Raw genomic sequence first — 18,658 nt, 5'->3', positions numbered from 1 at the left:
TTTGATTTTTGTTCGGTGCCTCCATGAATAAATCATGCTTCAAGATGAGAGACTCACTTGTCACAACCACTTAGCTATAGTTACTGAAATCACAAACGAATTCAACCTACCGATTGGTCTAGACAGAAAAATAGCGGCACACAATTCTAATGTGCCAGGTAGCATAGGACATTATTAAACCCCGATGAGAATAAGTAAATGCCGCTTTCTATGTCCGGCATAGGGAAATACAATAAAGAGCTTAAGGCCTCATAATTTACCGTCCTTTTGTAGGGAAGGCCGCAAAACGAATCGATAGAGAAAAAGAAAAAATATATATTAAGTTAATTTCAGTAAAATTTGTGTACAGGTGAGTATATGATATTTCAAGTACCTTTAAGTAAGGTTTATTAAGACTTTATATCTTCATATATATATTTCATTTCAACTGAAATATAAAAGAATTTGATGTTGAAAGGAAAGTAATTTCTGCTTCAAGAGGACAATTAATATTTCGGATAGGTGGTAATTAAGGTAATGGCTTAATTAGCTGAAAATTCCGTAGTCGAGGCTGAGAGGTCGATCGATCACATTGGGTCTGAAAAAAGCCCAATACGTATAGTACAGCAGTGGGGAATATTGGCCAATAGCCTAACGCCTGAACTCAACTCGCGCATCAACAACTTTATATCCCAACCCAGCCTCAAGTTTCAGGGAACTAGCATTCCTTCCCACAACCATCTGATTTACTACACATATGCATGCCATGCCATGTCATTCCGCACGGTCGCCCCACTCGGTCAAGGAAACGATCCCGATCCCGATCCTACAGGATCGAGGCTGCATGCGTCAACGTAGCTTACTGTCCATCCCGCTACCTAGATAAGCGAGAAGAAGTGTATGGATGGGTGCGGAGGCGAGAAGGAAGGAAGGAGGGTTGTTTTAGCTTTTATGGGTGATGTTGCATGTAAGCTTGAATTGCTGATCAGGGAAAGTGAGTTAAGCGCCATCCGTCTATCTATCTGAAGTCTAAAGATTTTTCTTAATCGATATATAGGAAGTGCGTATAGACTTAGTATGTATATGTTGAAGTACTATAGTGCTTCTAACCAGACGTATATTCTACGTGTACACATCAGAATTTCAGGGCCGGGATTTGAAGTTATGGTTATAGTACAGCCCGCCTGAATCTAGAAGATAGATGCAACATCTAAGTATATTTGCGGCTCAACCATCATACTTACCTCGTAGGGCCGTAGGATGCGTGCAGATGTGTTTCACAGTCCGATGCGCTGGCTATTCCAAGAACGACGGAAGGGTAAGTCTACTAGCCAGTTGATTGATGCGGCTGAAATGTGAACGGAATCCATAAATAGCATACGGGACATCAATCACACCTGCCTCTATCGATCCCAAGCGTTTCATCAGACGGGGGCTTTTCACGTAAATCCATACCCAAACTCAAAAGGAGTGTTTTATATCCTCAATAGTATTAGCGCCACCTCTCTCTCAACCAATCAGCACGCTTGGAGAATTTTTAATATGGCAAGTGCCGCTTTTCATATTAGCGGCTCTCTTATAGAAAAGTCTATATAACATTCTAGAAGTTACGCGCTTTTTTCTTTCCTACCTACCTTCACTTTGCTCGTCCCTCTACTTGATATATATTATAGATATACATTAAAACTTGAACTTCAATAAATGCATGTATCATATAAGCTAGTTCAGTCTAAGAGTATGGGTATTACATAGTGCACTTTGCTGTCTTAGTAACTTGACTTATATTAGTTGCTTTCGCTGTCTTTGGTGGTTTGTTTCTAAGTGTAATGATAAGGCGAGGAGGCTCTGCATCGTTTAGTCATCCACGTTAGTATCATGTGACCATGCACGTGCAAACCTATCCCGACCAAGAGACCTTTCCTTGTCTGAAACATATATAATTGCTTCCACTCTGCCGGTGCTATATGTGTTTTTATATACGATTTATAACGCTTTTTAAGTCTCTAGGGATAGAGGATAGAGGATATGGTATATGCATAATAGTAGTTTCCATATAAAAATAGTATATCTCTAGTATACCTTAATGTGAAGATATCAAGAATAGCAGGTAAAGAGATGCATACGTAAAGAGGTGAAGGTAGTGTAGTAGTAAAATAGATATTAATTCCTAGTATCTTATCTTATTATGTCCATCCACCGACCCACCTCTCTACTTCCTATATTAGCATAATAATGCTTTAACTCTGTTCATTCGCTCGCTCTTTTACTTCCCATTAACACCAAACTCCCCCTTAAAAGCAAACCCCTTCCACTCCTGCTACCTAACGCACAATTACAAATCCATCTATCCGTCCATTTAAAGTCCCTTTGCGCGTTGATCCGATCGCATCTCACACCAACTTTGGTTCATGTGCCCTGCATCCTTCCCCCTCCCTCCCTTCCTCTCCCATGTAAAGGCCCAATCAAATCATACACGTTATACCATATATCAAGCGCCAATCCTCACATACCCCTGCACAACCTGCGCATGCTCCAGTCCTTCCATATTACTACTCCTAGCACCCACGCCTGTTCCATTCGAGAGCCTGTATTTCGCAGCCGGTGCATCCATTTCCACAAACGATTCATCGTCGTCCATGTCTGCATCGGCGTCTGCGTCTACGTCTCCATCGGCGTCTTGATCGCTGTCCATACCGTTTTGCATCTGTGGCGGGTTGTGATTTTGTTGCGGTTGTTGGTTGTAAGTGTGGTGTTGGCTTTGAGCTTGATTTCGAGTATTGTTGGAGAGTTGGTTTGGTGAATGTTGCTGTTGGTGGTTATGGAGGCGGTTGTGGTTTTGCATTTGCTGCTGCTGTTGTGGAGCGGGAGCAATACGCTGATGCGTTTGCTGCCCTTGCTGACTTTGGTGCTGTGGAAGTTGTGGGTGCTGGTTCGTGAGAGGAGTAGTGGTAGTCGGGGGAGTACTCTCTCCGCTCAACGACCGCTGTGAAGCCATTCCCCCATTTCCATTGCCACCGCTACCCCTCGTCGACTTAATCACATTCTTCCACCTCCCTACCGCCCGCTCAATAGCAGTATCCAAATGCACATGTCTATCCATAAGATCGAACCCCACGCCGCGCCCTTCATACTTGGTACCCAGCTCCCCGATCTCTGTCATTAACTCCCCCGATAGCCCTACTGTCCTGGGACTCACCAGCCTAAACTCCCTTGGCTGCTGCAATCGACTCAGCTCATCAACCTGCTGTTTCAAGTGCGTCGCTTCCTGTAGTATAAATTCCTTTTCCTTCTTTAGCTTCTCTATATCTTGACTCTTTTTGCCTACGCTGCGCGCGACTTCTAGCATCCACATCTCCTGTCTTTTCTGCGCTGATAGACCGTTCCAATGCGCAAAGGCGCTGTGCAGGTGTTCTGAGATGCGGGATTCTAGGTCTGAGGCGGAGGCTTCGGCGCGTTGGGCCATTTCTGCGGGATCGTCGACGCCTGCGAAGAGATGAGGGGGAGGCGGGTAGGAGAGGTCGTCTGCTTGCATTGTGTTTGCTATTGCGCAGGAGACTCGCCAACGGTGGAATTCGGAGGAGAAGTGGGAGCGGAGGGCTTGGTATTGGTGATCATCTGGAGGGAGAATGGACCATGATGAAGAGTTAGGGAGGGGCGTTGATTGATATAACGTAGGTGGGGGAGGTAGACAGTGTAGACAGAGAGCAGGGAAATCGAGAGACAAGGGGTCGTAGTCGAATATTGTAGGGCCCTCGATGTTTTTTCTATACCTATTAGTCTCACAGTTCAGGTGAAGGGGTAAAGGGGCTAAGATACTTACTTTGCAGCTCTAATTGACCCCAACAATTCCCGCAGCGCCAGTTCTGCTGCTTTCGCATTATCCAAAGCCTCTATCATCTTCTGCTTTTGCTCAAAGGTTGTCTTTGCCAGCATCTGCTTGCTAACAGACCGAGCCCTATGTTCCACCTTTCTGCCCGCATCCCTCTCGTCACCACCATCCCAGCTCCGCACCGAATCACCATTTCTACTTGGCGGAATGACATTCATGACCCCTGTTGCCTCCCACGTAGGTTGGTTTATCGTATAGGCCGGCTTCCCGTGGTAAGCCAGTCGATCGGAAGATGCATTATCATCTCTCCTTGGTGAAGGGTTTCCCGAGGCAGACCCTGGCCTAGGACTCCTCCTATCATGCGCACTGGGCGTGCCCGCTGGTGTAGAGCCCTCCCTCTTAGACGTCGAATTCCTCGGCTGCCTCCTTGTGATGCCCCCTCGCAGCTTCCTGATCTCGTCGACATCATGTAGTCCGTCCGGCGGTTTGGGGTTCTTGTCCTTGATATAGAGATCGAGATGGCGGCCGAGGGAGGACGATGTAAATTGCTGGCGACAGAAGGGACATGCTTTGTCTTTGCCGGCCTTGCTGCCGTTGATTGAGGTGTCGGCGTTGGATCCAGGGGTACCCATCTGTTCGGCCATGTTGTTCATACAAATGCGAATGCGAATGCGATGCGCTTCGAACGTCTATTGTCGCATTGGGGGTGATTATCCTTAGATGGGCGGAAGAGTCTTGTTTCGTGGGGAGGAAGATGGAGAGGGGTAATAAGGAATGAAGAGTGTAAATTTATTTTCGAAGTGGAGGTGGAGGTGGAGTTGGACTTGGAGTTGGAGTTGGGAAGGATTTAATGCTGGCGTGGAAAGAATTGTTCTCGAAGGTTAAGGTTGACAATTCAAGGGGTTACAGCACTTGGGTTGCGTTGCTGAATAGGGACGCGCACTGGGTAGATGGTGTAGGGTAGAGGTAGGGTAGAGGTAGGGTATGTTGGTTTATTTCGGTTCGGTCCAGGGATGATTGTCGGCGGCTATATTGGGCACTACCATCGCTCGCATCGCATCCCTTTATTATCCCTGCTACTTACTGTACAGTAGGAAGGAGGAGCTTGAAACAGAGAAAAAACAAGCCAGTCATGTCACCCATTACTCAGAAAAGAAGTCAGGATTTACAACTACTCATACTGTAGGATTCAACGATGCATGCATGCATGGCAGAAACGTGGTTCAAGATGCTGACGTTTAGAGGGTGAGTGGTATGGGTTAATACGAAGGCTGCATATTAGGTCGACTTTACATACACACCAAATGGCGTGGCATAAAATTATACGTATAGCATAGGTATTGTCTTCACATGATACTGCGTCAAGTTTGGTGGTTGCTTATGAGCGTGCAAGAGTTTTTTGAGGCTGGTGGTTATTGGTGTCCTAAGATATAGGACTTAGACTCATTTTGACGCCCTCTTCCATGCAATCAAGGCACCTGGTGCACCACAAGTCATCAATGCATCGCATCTCAGAGACAACTTCAAAACCCGAAACCAAACAGAGCCCAATCACTGCAGCAATGGATCCTACAAATGTTAGCATACCGCTTCCATGTCGCAATGTCGAAAAGACTTACTCTGAAATGTTTCTGCGAGTTGTTTTGCTTGTTCACGCCCCATTCGTACTTTCTTCTGGCACGCTCCTCAAACTTCCTTGACCTCTTCTCCGCAGCCTGCACCTCTTTCTTCTTCTCCGCAGTAACTCCCACCATTCCAAGGTGATCACGGCTTGTAAGAGCTCTGCCGCGGTCGTTTCGCCGTGCAACTGGCTCATCCTCTATTTCCATATCCTCATCCATTTCTGAGGCTTCGATAGCTTGCTGTTCCTGTCGCTCTGCAGCCGAAGGATGATTGTGCAGATTCTGTCGGTAGTATTTGTTCAGGGATCGGTGACCTGCAGTTCTTCCAGAAGGAAGATGTAGCTCATAATCTGAATAGAACACGGCATGGGCATGCTTGTGTGCATGAGAGTGCCAGCCATCCTTGTTGTGATGAGGTCGAGGATCCGAGTGTGTATGATGAGGATGCTTATCCAACTTTTCATACTGGTGTTCACGTTGGTCAAGTGGCACGGCTGTGAGGTCAGCCGAGTCCAAAGACGACTCTGAGCTGTCTGTCTCCCATCCGTCACCCTCACCCATGGCATCATCACCATCTTTGTCAGTCATCGCCTCACGTCTCGCACCCAACTTGGCACCGCCACTTTGTTTCTTGCCAGGCAGCGCATCCTCGGACTCGGACTCATCCTCCTCGTCGGAATAAGTGCTTCTAAAGTCATAGAACTCTCCAATCTGAAGCTGATCCTCCTCTGTTGCAAACGGAATTGTGCAATGGCCTTTATCCCGCATGTGAGTTTGAAGACCAAACACAGTTGGCTTGAGTTTTCCGCAAAACAAACATTCCTGGTACTCATTAATTTTCTCATACAATGAACCGATCAATCCTTCAAGATCTACCAAGTAAGCCTTCTCGGGAATAAACATGCCATGAATACGTTCCATGTGCGCAGCATTCAAAGAGACAGAAGGAGAGTCGTAGTTGCAGAACAGGCAGCGCTTTAGAGTTGTCTCTCGGGGAACCTCATCATCCGCCGCTGTGACAGATGATGCTGTTACCACAGATACTTGATCATCTTGCGCTGAATGATGTGGTCGAGAAGGTCTCTTGGACCCAGACGGAGCATCCTTCAAATTTGTCTTTTTGAGACCCTCAACAACCTCACTGAACTCCTCCTCGGCATCGGAGTCAACTTCTTCATCCACAGCAGCCGTCGGTTCACCCAAAGAAAAGGTCGAGCTCATGACGGAACTCGTGTCGTCATCCGCAGGTCGGTTTCCAACCGCTACAAGCTTCGCCTTGTGCTTCTGGCTCCCCAAATGATTTCGATATGCATTCTCGCTGAAGTAGGTCCGTACGCAGACATTGCAAGTCTTCTCGTAGGCCGCCTTGGTCGCTGCTTCGGTGTTTGAGGCTTGGGCTTGAAGAACCTTTTCCGTGAATGTTTCCGAGGTGATGGGTGGGAGGGAGGTAACACGACGTTTCAGGTTGTATCGACTATCCAAAGCGGTTAACAAAGATATTATTTGTGAGAAAGTATCCAAGACCTACTGCCAATCACTGCGCATATGCCCTCTCTGGAGCTCGCTATTCCTGAACGCCACTTGACAAGTGTTGCAAGTATATGGATGGGTCGACGAGGTATCTGCTGAAGCAGCCGTAGGAGTGGCTCTGTTAGCCGTTATTGATGCCATCTTGGAAGTAATTCTAAAGAGCTTGTTCGAAGGCTGTGCTGTCGCAATATAGATGTGTGTTGAATGGGTTTTGGCAGATTCGAAATATGCCAGAAAGGTAGTTGACGGTGTTCGACTTCTTTCCGGAGTTCCTGTTGCTTGCAAATTAGAAAGTGAAAGTGCAACGACGAGTTGAAAATGTTGTATTCAAAGGTGACAAATAGAACAAGACGTACTACTTTGACGAGGGTGTGGTGCTGCTTTCACTTTTCCGCCAGATGAAGTCACACGTAAAATCTGTGGTGGGGGTTTTCACAATCTCGCCCGCACAGTGCACAGAGATAATAGCCGCTGACTAATCGCGCGTCATCTGTACTAGTGCTCTAGCCATATTAGGACAGGGGCAGCCTGATATTAGACGCGCCAGAATACCGTATAGTACCGTCGTACCGTATTTCAGCCGCGTCCCGGACGCTTATGCCTACCTACCTAGGACTCCACACGATAAACCAACATCGACACTTCAAGAACGAAATTCAGATGGTATACCAGAAATAACACTTCGCATAGAAACTCCTGTCTATGAGCTACGACTACTAACGACCACCGCCGCGACTAATGTTGTCATGACTCGAGATATCCAAAGGCTTCACCATGAACACGATCCTGCTACTGAGGATGAGGTCTACGCAGCCTTGTGGGCAACAACGCCATTTCCACGTCTCCCTCCCGATGCGCCAGAGGCCTTAAAGAAGGTCACCATCGACATTGATGATCCAAGACGAGTATATACAATCCATCATGCAGCTCGGCGCTACCACTTCCAGATTCTAGTTGAAAGGTAGCCTCCCCTCCCCGCCTTTTCTCCAAGGTTCCCCTTTCTTTGCTAAAACCTCCTAGATACATATTCCAGATCAGATACGGATGCACCTCGGAAACCTGCAGTACTTCAACATGCTTCTCCTCTCGAAAGCATGTTGCAGGCGGCGCCCCTGTTCGCAGATACAATGCGACAAGTGCCCGGACACTGGCTGTGTATATGGCAAGCCAAGATAATCCAGAGCAGGGACTTTGTCATCACCCAGGTGCAAATCATTCTATACTACAGGTGAAAGTCCCTCCAAAACCTAAGAAACAGGCGAATGGGAGTGTGCAACCACCCGAGAAAAAGGAAAGGTTAGCTGGGCAAGAAAGCAGCGATGGTGATGAGTCTAAGGGGCAACCAGCGGGCAGGATACACCCTGGCGGCGATGCCACGAAAGGGAAGACCAACAGCAATAGTCCCAAGGACGAGGAACCACCTACGAATATTGGTGTAGATCCGTTGAAAAGCCTAGACGAGCCTACAAGTACCGACCATCGATCGTTCGTTCAAAATGTATTTGGGACGACTGCTTTCAAGATGTTGGAATGGCTTACACCAAGGAGTCTAGAACTTCTAAGTAGACCAGAGGAGATTGCAAAGTTGGCCGACAAGGATAACCCTAAACCATCGCCCCAGGATCTTCACAATTCTAAATCGAACGACCTGAAAGAGAAAGCGAACGTTGCTTCGGCAATACGTAGCAGCTCAGAAGACAGCATATTGCAGAAGCCGGCGCCTGTCAAGGTAGCAAAGGAAGCATCACACCCCAAACCATCTCCGAGGACTGCAAAAGCTCCACCAAGCTTACAAGACTCCAAATCCAAACCAACCTCTAGACCTACCCAGAAATCGACCTCAAGCTCACATCGCCAGAAAAAATCAGACTTAAGGGAAGATCACGCACCAAAGGGCATTCTGAACATACCCTCCATGCCATCCGATCCCTCCATGGACATGACTTTACCCCAGTTCCGACCTTCGCATACCAAGCAGAATATATCACGTCAGTCCTCGAACACGGGTCCTCAACTACAGGTTGCCGAGATCACGTCAATAACAGCCGGAAAATCGTCGTCGGTCAGAATAATCACTGAACAGAAAAGGCCACCTGCTGTGAGCGAAGACAGTCCAGCCCCAAAAGAGGAGGCTATTTTTACAGCAAAAGTGAAAATAGAAAACATACCACAGAGAACCGATGTCTCAAGACCCCCTTCCATCAAGAGTCCATCTTCCCCACAGTCCATGTCCGGCCTTCCTATCGAATTAATCGATTTTCTCTGTGATGTTATGCATACGGATGGCACTACTGAGAAGCATGATTTGGAGCAAATGACCATCAATGACAAGACAGTGAAGATTTTGCATAGGCCATATCCAAAACTGAAGCGCCAAGATCCAGGGTTGAGCGATCTAGACCCAATAGCACTTAAGGAAAGATGGCGATCCTTTATCGAACAATCCTTCTTCGACGTTCTTTCTAAACCCGATTCCTTACTCCAGTCGTTCAGGGACAGCGATGGCCAGTTACTCGACACGCACACGATCTGGTACCTCTTGCTTCGAATGACAAGAGTAGCCCCATCAATCGTGTTCCACGGCCTCTGGATTGTTGCAGGTGTTCTTTATAATCTTCCCGATAAGCTAGAAACGGTTCATGACTGGGCGAAACCACCTGAGAATAGCCCATCCAGCAAGTCTCTTTCGAATGAAGAGGCTGCAGAAGTCATGAGCATATGCCTTCATGCTTTGGTTGCAGCTGCACCCCTTGTTTCCAATGCGAGACAACTGGCGAACATGTCTAGAATTCGCTCATATGGTTTGACGGTGCTAGGAAGAGATAAATCATCACTAGAGCCTACAAACCTATGTCTTGCATACGAAGATGCTTTTACGAATGAGCTGGCTCTGAGACTTGCTCGTAGACTATTTGCGTCAATACCCACGAGAAGACGATTCTCTGAATTGCTGGATGTTCAGAATGATGTGCGAAACGATGATGAGCGTGAGCCAGATGTTCTTGAGGCGCTACTAGCGAAACTTAAGTTTCTCGATCTAGAGATAACTCCTGCGTTGTCATTTAATCTTGACGAACGGGATCTACATGAGAAGAGAGTGCCAACTTTGCTCCTCGACTGGGCTCGAACCGTGTTGCTTCAAGATTGGCAGGGATCCGCTGAAGTGCCCGCCGAGGGAGCTTTCGGTGGAGCCCTAGCCTTGATTGCTGCCATATGTCTGTACCTCTGTCCCTTTTTGTTTCCGCCCATGCTGATAATCTTAGACAAACATAGAAAGTCGTTACTTCTTGGGGATATCCACTTCCGTACCGAGTATTTCGCTGAACGTCTGGACCCACTTGCCATGCCTCTCGAATGGTTAAAATTTGAATCGAACAAACGAACTGTTCACTTGCTCGATTTTCCATACCTTTTCAACCCTTCAACATTAGTCACATACTTCCGCTCAATCAATTACTCCCGCATGAACCAAGCCTATGAAGTAGCCAGAGCTACCAGCGGACTTATGAGATCTATAGATCCTGAAATGAAGTTATTACCCGATCAAAGTGCTCGTTACAGACTTCTTGATCGTCTGCAGACTGGCACTTCCTGCTTCATGGTACTCGAGATTAGTCGACGAAATGTGCTTGAAGATACCTTTAATGCTATTTGGAGACGAGAGGAACGTGAAATTATGCGGCCTTTGAAGATCCGATTAGGTGAGGAAGGTGGAGAAGAAGGTATGGATTCTGGTGGGGTGCAACAGGAGTTCTTCAGACTAGCCATTGCGGCTGCTCTTGATCCTGACTATGGTAAGCAACTTCTTCTCGTCTCCGATCAGTGCTAATGTAAATAGGCACCTTCACTATTGACAGCAGAACCAAAATGACTTGGTTTCAGCCCGGCTCTCCCGAACCCCTCTGGAAATTCGAACTCATTGGCCTAATCATATCCCTCGCCATCTACAACGGCCTCACCCTCCCCGTAACTTTCCCAAAAGCCCTCTACCAAAAGCTCCTCAGTGAAGAAGTCTCCGAACTCCACCACATCGCAGACGGCTGGCCCGACCTGGCCAATGGCCTTACCACCCTCCTCGAATGGGACGAAAAAGACGGGCTAATCGAAGACATCTTCGCCCGCACGTACGAATTCAGCGTCGAGCAATTCGGTCAGCCCATCTCCATGGAAATGGGTGCTAATGCAGCCACCCCAACAACTCACTGGCCCCAATTCACCGATGCGCACACATCTTTCAACCCTGTAGACGCGCCTATGGTCACGAACGCCAACCGCAACAATTATGTGAGCGATTATATCCGCTTCCTCACAGATGTCTCAATCCGCCCACAATTCGACGCTTTTAAAAAAGGGTTCTTCGCCTGTATATCCCCCGCATCTCTCACCCTCTTCACACCCACCACCCTGCAATCAATTCTCGAAGGTATCCAAGAAATCGACATCGCCGAGCTGCGGCGCTGCACGCGCTACATTGGTTGGGACGCATCCCACCGCACCGTGCGGGACTTTTGGAGTATCGTGAAAAAGTACGACTTGGAACATAGAAAGAAACTGCTGGAATTCGTGACGGCTAGTGATAGAGTTCCTGTGGGAGGCATGCGGAATCTGCAGTTTACGCTGCAGAGAAATGGGGTTGGGGATGGGCAGTTGCCGAGTAGTTATACTTGTTATGGGATTTTGCTGATGCCGGAGTACTCGGGGAAGGAGGTGTTGAAGGAGAAGTTGGGCATGGCGTTGGAGAATTCTCAGGGTTTTGGGTTTGCGTGATGGAGAGGGTGGGAAACGAAGTGGAAAGTATAGGGGGGTTTGTATGACATATTAATGCATGTCTTGTCTTGGCGTGGATTAACTAAGAATTCATTGGACACTAGAGGCGTTTTGATGTTGATATGCAGGTTTTTCTTTCCACAATCAATATACACGGAACTGCCAGCTTATCTCAGCCCTCCTTCTTTGTTTTATACGTGGAACCAAATGATCGGGATTGTATAAGCATTGCAGGTGAGTCTTACGTGCTAGGTTGTGGATGCACAACCGCCGCAGAGACAGTAATCTCCAACCTCGCCGGCCCTGTCAGCGACGCAACACAGACCCCACACCATGCGGGCCTATTTGCACCCAAATAATGGCCTATGGCCTCATCCAAACCCGCACTATGCTCCTCAATTGGTCCAACATGATAGGTGGTCATTTTATAGACTGCCTGCCAACCCTGTTTGACGCCCGCAGCAAGAAGAGCATTCTCGACATTCTTAAATGCCAGCAGGATTTCTTCTCTTAGCCCCTCTGGGTATTCGATGTCGATATTGCATCCGGTATGGCCACAAGTTTCATAGACGGTTGCCGTAGGTGGAATGACAATTACAGAGCTGATGTTGTATAGAGGCGAGAGCTTTTCGCCGATGCCTGGGGCGTTGATGTATCGAAGACCAAGGGAAGTAAGAGGACCAGTATATTCTGTCATGGTGTTTATAGTGAGAGAGCGAATATACTAGCTGGGTGGAAAAGAGAAGGTCGGAGAGTGTGGTTGGTGAGGTTTGATAATAGCTGTTGATGACTGCCGTATTATCGCACCGTTATGTGAATTGACAGAAGATGACAAGCAAATTTTCAAACGTAAAGTGACGACCAGGAGTTAGAAGAGGTCGATAGTATGTTATTCTATAGTTGAAATATACTCTTAATTGAAAAGATAGGCAGAGAAGAGGGTAGTTATCTATTTAAAGTATATTTCTGGAAATAGTACTTCACAGCGAAGCTGATCATAGTATAGGGTGCGAGTCCCATAGAAGCAGATTGATTCGAGAAAGGAAACTAACAGCGAGGGAGTGATAAGGAAGTTTGAATATATTTTAAATCGGACACTCACGACTCATAAACCATGAACCACTTTAAATCTAGTGATGCATTCAGGAGAATGAACTAAACTATGCTGACACAAAGTGCTGATAAGGGCAGAAGTTCTTTTTCCGTGGCATAAAGTTCCAATACCACTGCCGATAGCCTTGCTGTCAATTATTTTACTTAGCAGCGCGAAAATACTTTGTTGAACACGGAAATACAGTAGGGATGAGAAAACAACGCCGCGTTCAAGGGCAACAGGTTTGTTTAACACACTTAGAATTGGCATACACCCTTCTATATCTTAGCATCTTCTTTGCCCATCATCTATTATCAATTTTGCCAAATGCCCAGAACCTCGAGCGATGACGGAGGGACTTGCGATGATATAACAGAGAAGCACTTAGAGACACTGAGTGGATGCTTCAGCTGGCTCGGCCATCTTCTGCTTCGAAGACGTGTGTACCTTGAATCTACATTTTCTCGGCGAGTCCAATAAACTATCTCGACTTTGATTCAGCTTATGTCGACAATGCCTGTGGGCTATGGACCGATTCATCATTGCTCCTTATTTTCTGCGTTCCTGCTCGGGAAAAAGTCACTAAAGAAGACCGTGAGTGGGTGAAGCAGAGACACGAGCAGATGGAACAAGTGTATTCAAAACGTAGATTATAGAAAATGTTAATATTGACGCACGAATTATACTGCTGCTAAGACACAGTTGCTGTATTACTCGCCCTAGGCTGGTTTCATCGCAAGAAAATCTCATCTTCGTATATCTTCGTCATTGTATTCTAGCTACATATCATACAGGAAACCAGCTCCCTCAAGCCTCAAGTTTTAGATGTGGGAGTGATTCTCGACGGCCAGAGACAATTACTGCTTCGGGGGTCGTGAAAATCTTGTGTGAGTAGCACACCCAGTTGATGCCACTGATGGCAACAATGCCAGCAAAGACCACCACGGCAAAATTCATCGTCTGCGGGGTAACAGGAACGTAAAGAGGGAAGCACAACCAGACGAAGACAAACACGATCCAACAAACGGAGATGACATTCAGCGCTGTACCAAAAGTACGGCCAAGATCACAGTAATGCGGTGCGGCGAACGCGGATCGCTTATTCAGCAGCGATAAAGTGATTGGGATGGCATACGATGCGAAGATGCAGAGAATGGCTCCGCCAAGAATGGCATTGAGCGCGGTCGAGGATCCAAGTTCGATCAACCCAATTAATGCAGCACCAATAAAGCCGAACAAGACGGCGTTGACTGGTATCAGTGACTTCTCGTTTACTCGGCTCATCAAGCCAGCAAATGGTACTCCTCCCTCTCTTGCAAATGCCCACCACACCCGGCTGAATGTGGTCATCACAGTTGCGCTGGAGAAGAAGAAGCAAATGATGAAGATAACGACCGAAATCACGGTCAGGGCAAGGGAGTCCAGGGAATCGACTAGCAGCTGAGCAACTGGTTGCGCTCCAACGGGCGTTAAGAGATTCGCGGCATTCGTAATAGAAAACATTAGGACAAGAATCATCACTAAGCCACCTAGACCGTTACATAGCGCACTCAGGAGCATGACTTGCGGTACCTGGCGATGGGGAGCAGGCATCTCCTCGGCCATATGTGCGGCGCAGTCGAATCCATTCACGGCGGTAAGACCCGGGAGTAAGCCTAAGAAGAATACGACGCCATTCGAAGACCAGCCCGTGAGATTAACGATGTCGACGAAGACATATTCCGCGCTCTGTTTGGGGTGGGCTCGAACCAGAAGGACAATAATGATAAATAAGGCGCCGACGTTAATATAGACCACGAGGCCTTTAAGAAGGTATGGATACCACCGAAATAAGGGTACATTGACGAGGAAGCTGAAACCACCGGCAGCCAGATATGCCACGTAAAAGTGCCAAGGCTGTGTGATGAATGTCGAGTTGCAAATTTGTACCAAGGCCCAGATCAACTGGGACGTGATAAGAATCGTCGCAGCCATCCAGAAGAAGTAGCCAGCGCAGGTGAGCCAGCCTACGATATAGCTCAGGCCTCGGGCATGCTTGGCGGGTGCCAGTTCTGCCGTCCAGAAGATCTGACCTGGAAAGGGACGGTGTCAGTGTTTATGAAATCACCACTCATATCATTAGATATCAAAACTGACCAGCGGAGTGAGGAAACACAGCGGCCATTTCCGCCAAAGAAGCGCAAACCAAGAAGTTCATAGTGACGGCGAGGATATAACCAAAGAAGAATACCGGACTACCCCCTACTCCCACACTGACGGAGAGGTAGGTGCCGATGGCGATCGGAGTCGACGTTATAGCGAAAGCTATCCCTAAGGTACTCCATAGCTGAAAAGGTTTCTCTGGCTGGGGGTTGTCTACGTGAGCCTCGCCCTCATAGATGCTGATCCGATCGGAGTTGTCGCTATTGTTGTTGGTTGTGATTTCTGGCGATGCCATTGGAGCCTTCATCCTTTTTTCTGCATCTCCTGTCGGGTATGTCGACATGATAGAGACCTAGTGGAGGAAGCCGGTAGATAGAGATGTGACAATGCAGAGCAATATATATATATATATCTCTTTTTCTATCGCTGACTCTAGAGCGAGTATTGATGATAGAGAGAGACGTACATTTAAGCAAGATATCCACTTTGCTTTATATACAGTATCGCATGAAACAACAATCGTTGAGACGATGTGATCCTGACATACAGATAGTATAGTACTATAGATTGCGATTACTATAAAGAAGACATAGCGAGCAGAACCGGCCCGTCGGTTTGAGACAGTTTCCAGGGAGGAAGGGAACAGCGAGTACAACTAGATCTGATTAGGGTAGATACATAGAGGCGAGGCGGCTCGATACCATATACAATTAATCATAATAGCTACTGTATTTCCTCCTATTCCTTATCAAAGGAGGCCCATTCGGGTTTAGTATAGGACTAGTAAGGACGCGATCTCCACCTCTCCACCCGACGATTAAAAGACCAAGGGCCGGCCACCTACGGACAACAGCATGGGCCCGTCCCGAAGAACGATAAGCGACTGCCATCGGCCAATTCCCCGGCACACCACGGGAGACAAGAACGGCACGCCTTAATAGGGCAGGCCACAGCGAGACCTATGAACGGAGGTACAGCCTATAACTAGTAACACTCTATTCTAAGTAGAGTAATACTAATAACTTACACTTTACCTAGTCTTTAGTATTAATAACAGCTTAATAGTGTTCTAGTATACTCTTAAATAGACTTTTAAATTTATATTCTTCTACTTTATTCTATATAATAGTTAAGTTATTGTTGCGATACTTGAACCGCATCGCGAACCGCATCACGACCTTTCTAGTCATGTGATCTAGCTTAGTCAGCAAAGAGGCATAACCTCTTCGCGTCTACACCACCATATGAATGCTAAGCAACATCAACCAGTATCAAGTCTACTACGTAGTATAGAAGTGATCACGGATTATCACCCTGTGATACCAACAGTTATAAAACGTTTATAAAAACGTATTAATTTTAATATATCAATACCTTGAATGCTTTTCAAGTAGTACTACCCTATTTATCGTATTCTATTACGTACGCTCGCATTATGAAGGTTTCCTCGGCGAGCACTATTTAGAGAATTTCACCCTCATGACTATCTAATTTGTCTTTTTCGAGAACCTTATCATTGAACATTCCCGACTACTGGCATGCAATCTAACAAGCCACAAAATTTCAAACTTCACTAATCACTATAGTCTTTCAGAAAGGAGTAGCCGTTATGATCGTCTACTCTATGACTTAGGCTAGAAGTATATCAAGTCCCATATCCGTCATTGTATCATGCCAACTGACATCACATTCTGCAGTGCTATTGTCCCTCCGCTGCCAGACCTCAACAACGACCTTTTCGGCAGAGATTATGTTACCAATCCCGCGCGCCTTGCCTTTTTCCAGCAGGCGAAGTGAACGGGCCCTTAGGTCATTTACTTCCTCAGCCTCGCAAAACGTAATAAATTCGGGCCAAAAGAGTCCACAGACTTCAAATCCCTTTTCGGACTCGAGAACGCGAGTTGCATCTAGGTGATCAAGGCTCCGTTGAACGAGACGCTGGAGCTGATGTGAAGGTGTTCGCCGGACGCACCGTTCAAAATATATGAGGCAGGCGCAGAAAAAGGCACAAGTATGATGTCGGGTTATCTCGTCACAGTCAGGATTAATATCTGACACCAAAACATCGGGATCGTTGCGACGAATATGGAGTTCGAGGTCATTTTTCTGATCTTCGGTTGCTTGGGAGGCATTCGATAAGGCGTTGATGCGGATAATTGCTTGCAAAAGCGGCTTTGTGACACCGAAAAGCAGGTCTAAGCAATACCCAGTATTCCAGTCGACCATGGAGCTTGCAATCATCTGGTTTTTTGGCTCTTCATGAGGGGTTCCACTGTTCTGGCCATCAGCTTCGGGATTTCCCAGTGCGTCTACGCAGAAGAATATCTGACGGAGAAGAGAAAAGCTAGGACTCTGTTTCCCAGTCAAAGACTGGAGCCAAGTCTTGCCGCCTGCAATATGCGTACGCCAGGTCGTGGAGGTGCCTTTGATGATCTCTATTGAGTTCATTGTGATTATCGTGGCTAAGATAGCCTCTTGCTGGGACGGGGGCATATCGCCCTGTGCCAGACTCCTGCGCAGATGGCGAAGGCTAATTCTATGATGCTTTGTACCAAGCTCTTCTAGATGCTTAGGAAAAGAAGATATTCCAGCGCGGTTGAAGGCTGAAAGTGCATAGATGGCATGTAAAAGCGCTGCACTTCCAGAACAATCTTCCGTTGAACATGCTGCGGCCAAAGCCAAAGGAATAAAAATAGTACGGAAGGGATTGTCGAGACGCTGCGTCGGTATCATCATGCCGCTCAAGAAGGTGACCCAGTAGTGAAGAAGTGACCGTTCCTCTGATGAGGCTATCATGACATAGTCGACGATCCTAGGGAGAACCTTTTGCTTTATTGAAACCATGGCCAGGGCAACTTCAGTCTCTTGGCCAGAAGATTGTGTTTCATGGTCGATTTGCAACTCGTCATTGCTCTGATCCAACTGTTGGGAGACGTCACTTGATTGACAGTCCGATGGGTCACATAAGTCCGGCGACTCACAAGCAGCAAGCTGAGAGTTGGTCTCAGGAGTGCTGGATTCAGTACGCGGAACCGGGGGTTCGGATGCTGGGAATACAGAAAACAGGTCGGCCACTACAGTGAGGGGGAAAGGACATGCCTCCACCTTCTCCAATGCAGAACGTATCTGACGGGAGCTGAGAAGAGGACACTCGGTTGTAAAGAACGTCCGACGCTGAGCAGGCTTCGCCCCATCTTCTTGGTCGTCCTGCCAGACCAGTTTGACATGGTAGCCCTCACACACGATCCCCCTCTGAGCGCATCGTAGACAGGTCGGCCTGGCCTCATCGCATTTGGTACTGCGGGATCGACATGTCCAGCAGCCTGTGTAGGTCTTGGCTCGCTGCACAGGGTTCCTGAGCTTCACAGGTGGTGGTCGTTGTATCGTAAATGAGCGCGACTTGCGATTGCGGGTCGCCGGCATAGTAGTCAGTAGCCCATGACCTGCGGGCTCGATAAAATGCGGGGCGAGGTATTCGAGGATTATATCTCATATACCCAGGTAGTCAACTCAACAGGGCATTTCACAGCTACGGTATGTAACAGCGTGCAGTATGTATTTATGATTTCGAAATAGAAGGCGACAGAGCGAGGGCCGCACGCATCCTGATGATAAGGATAGGCCCACAAAGAGTTGGAGGTATAGAGCAGAGCTAGTGGCGTAGTTGACGGTTATGATAAGCTTACCTATCCTATC

General features: G+C 47.3%; 5 protein-coding genes across 5 annotated transcripts; 1 reads left to right on the top strand and 4 right to left on the bottom strand.

Annotated features, from left to right (window-relative positions):
* Window positions 1–2,467: 2,467 nt before the first annotated feature.
* Window positions 2,468–4,452, bottom strand: LHYA1_G002723 (uncharacterized protein; the record flags this gene model as incomplete). The annotated part of the gene is made up of 2 exons (XM_031147698.1): window positions 2,468–3,743; window positions 3,800–4,452. The coding sequence occupies 2 exons, from the start codon at window positions 4,450–4,452 to the stop codon at window positions 2,468–2,470; spliced, it is 1,929 nt and encodes a 642-aa protein (XP_031007984.1).
* Window positions 4,453–5,359: 907 nt separating this feature from the next.
* On the bottom strand, window positions 5,360–7,101 carry LHYA1_G002722 (Cytoplasmic 60S subunit biogenesis factor REI1-like protein; the record flags this gene model as incomplete). Its single annotated transcript, XM_031147697.1, has 3 exons — window positions 5,360–5,377; window positions 5,428–6,904; window positions 6,959–7,101. 3 exons carry the CDS (start codon window positions 7,099–7,101, stop codon window positions 5,360–5,362), a joined length of 1,638 nt encoding a protein of 545 aa, XP_031007985.1.
* Window positions 7,102–7,706: 605 nt separating this feature from the next.
* Ube3a (Ubiquitin-protein ligase) lies at window positions 7,707–11,727 on the top strand (the record flags this gene model as incomplete). The annotated part of the gene is made up of 4 exons (XM_031147696.1): window positions 7,707–7,921; window positions 7,981–10,175; window positions 10,224–10,754; window positions 10,799–11,727. 4 exons carry the CDS (start codon window positions 7,707–7,709, stop codon window positions 11,725–11,727), a joined length of 3,870 nt encoding a protein of 1,289 aa, XP_031007986.1.
* A 241-nt stretch (window positions 11,728–11,968) lies between these two features.
* On the bottom strand, window positions 11,969–12,424 carry LHYA1_G002720 (uncharacterized protein; the record flags this gene model as incomplete). The annotated part of the gene is made up of 1 exon (XM_031147695.1): window positions 11,969–12,424. One exon carries the CDS (start codon window positions 12,422–12,424, stop codon window positions 11,969–11,971), a length of 456 nt encoding a protein of 151 aa, XP_031007987.1.
* Window positions 12,425–13,627: 1,203 nt separating this feature from the next.
* HNM1_2 (Choline transport protein) lies at window positions 13,628–15,305 on the bottom strand (the record flags this gene model as incomplete). The annotated part of the gene is made up of 2 exons (XM_031147694.1): window positions 13,628–14,892; window positions 14,957–15,305. 2 exons carry the CDS (start codon window positions 15,303–15,305, stop codon window positions 13,628–13,630), a joined length of 1,614 nt encoding a protein of 537 aa, XP_031007991.1.
* Window positions 15,306–18,658: the final 3,353 nt, after the last annotated feature.

The sequence above is a fragment of the Lachnellula hyalina genome, assembly GCF_007821495.1.
Source record: "Lachnellula hyalina strain CBS 185.66 chromosome Unknown contig00021, whole genome shotgun sequence".
Lineage (NCBI taxonomy): Eukaryota > Fungi > Ascomycota > Leotiomycetes > Helotiales > Lachnaceae > Lachnellula > Lachnellula hyalina.
This window is presented reverse-complemented; position numbering and strand designations above follow the sequence as displayed.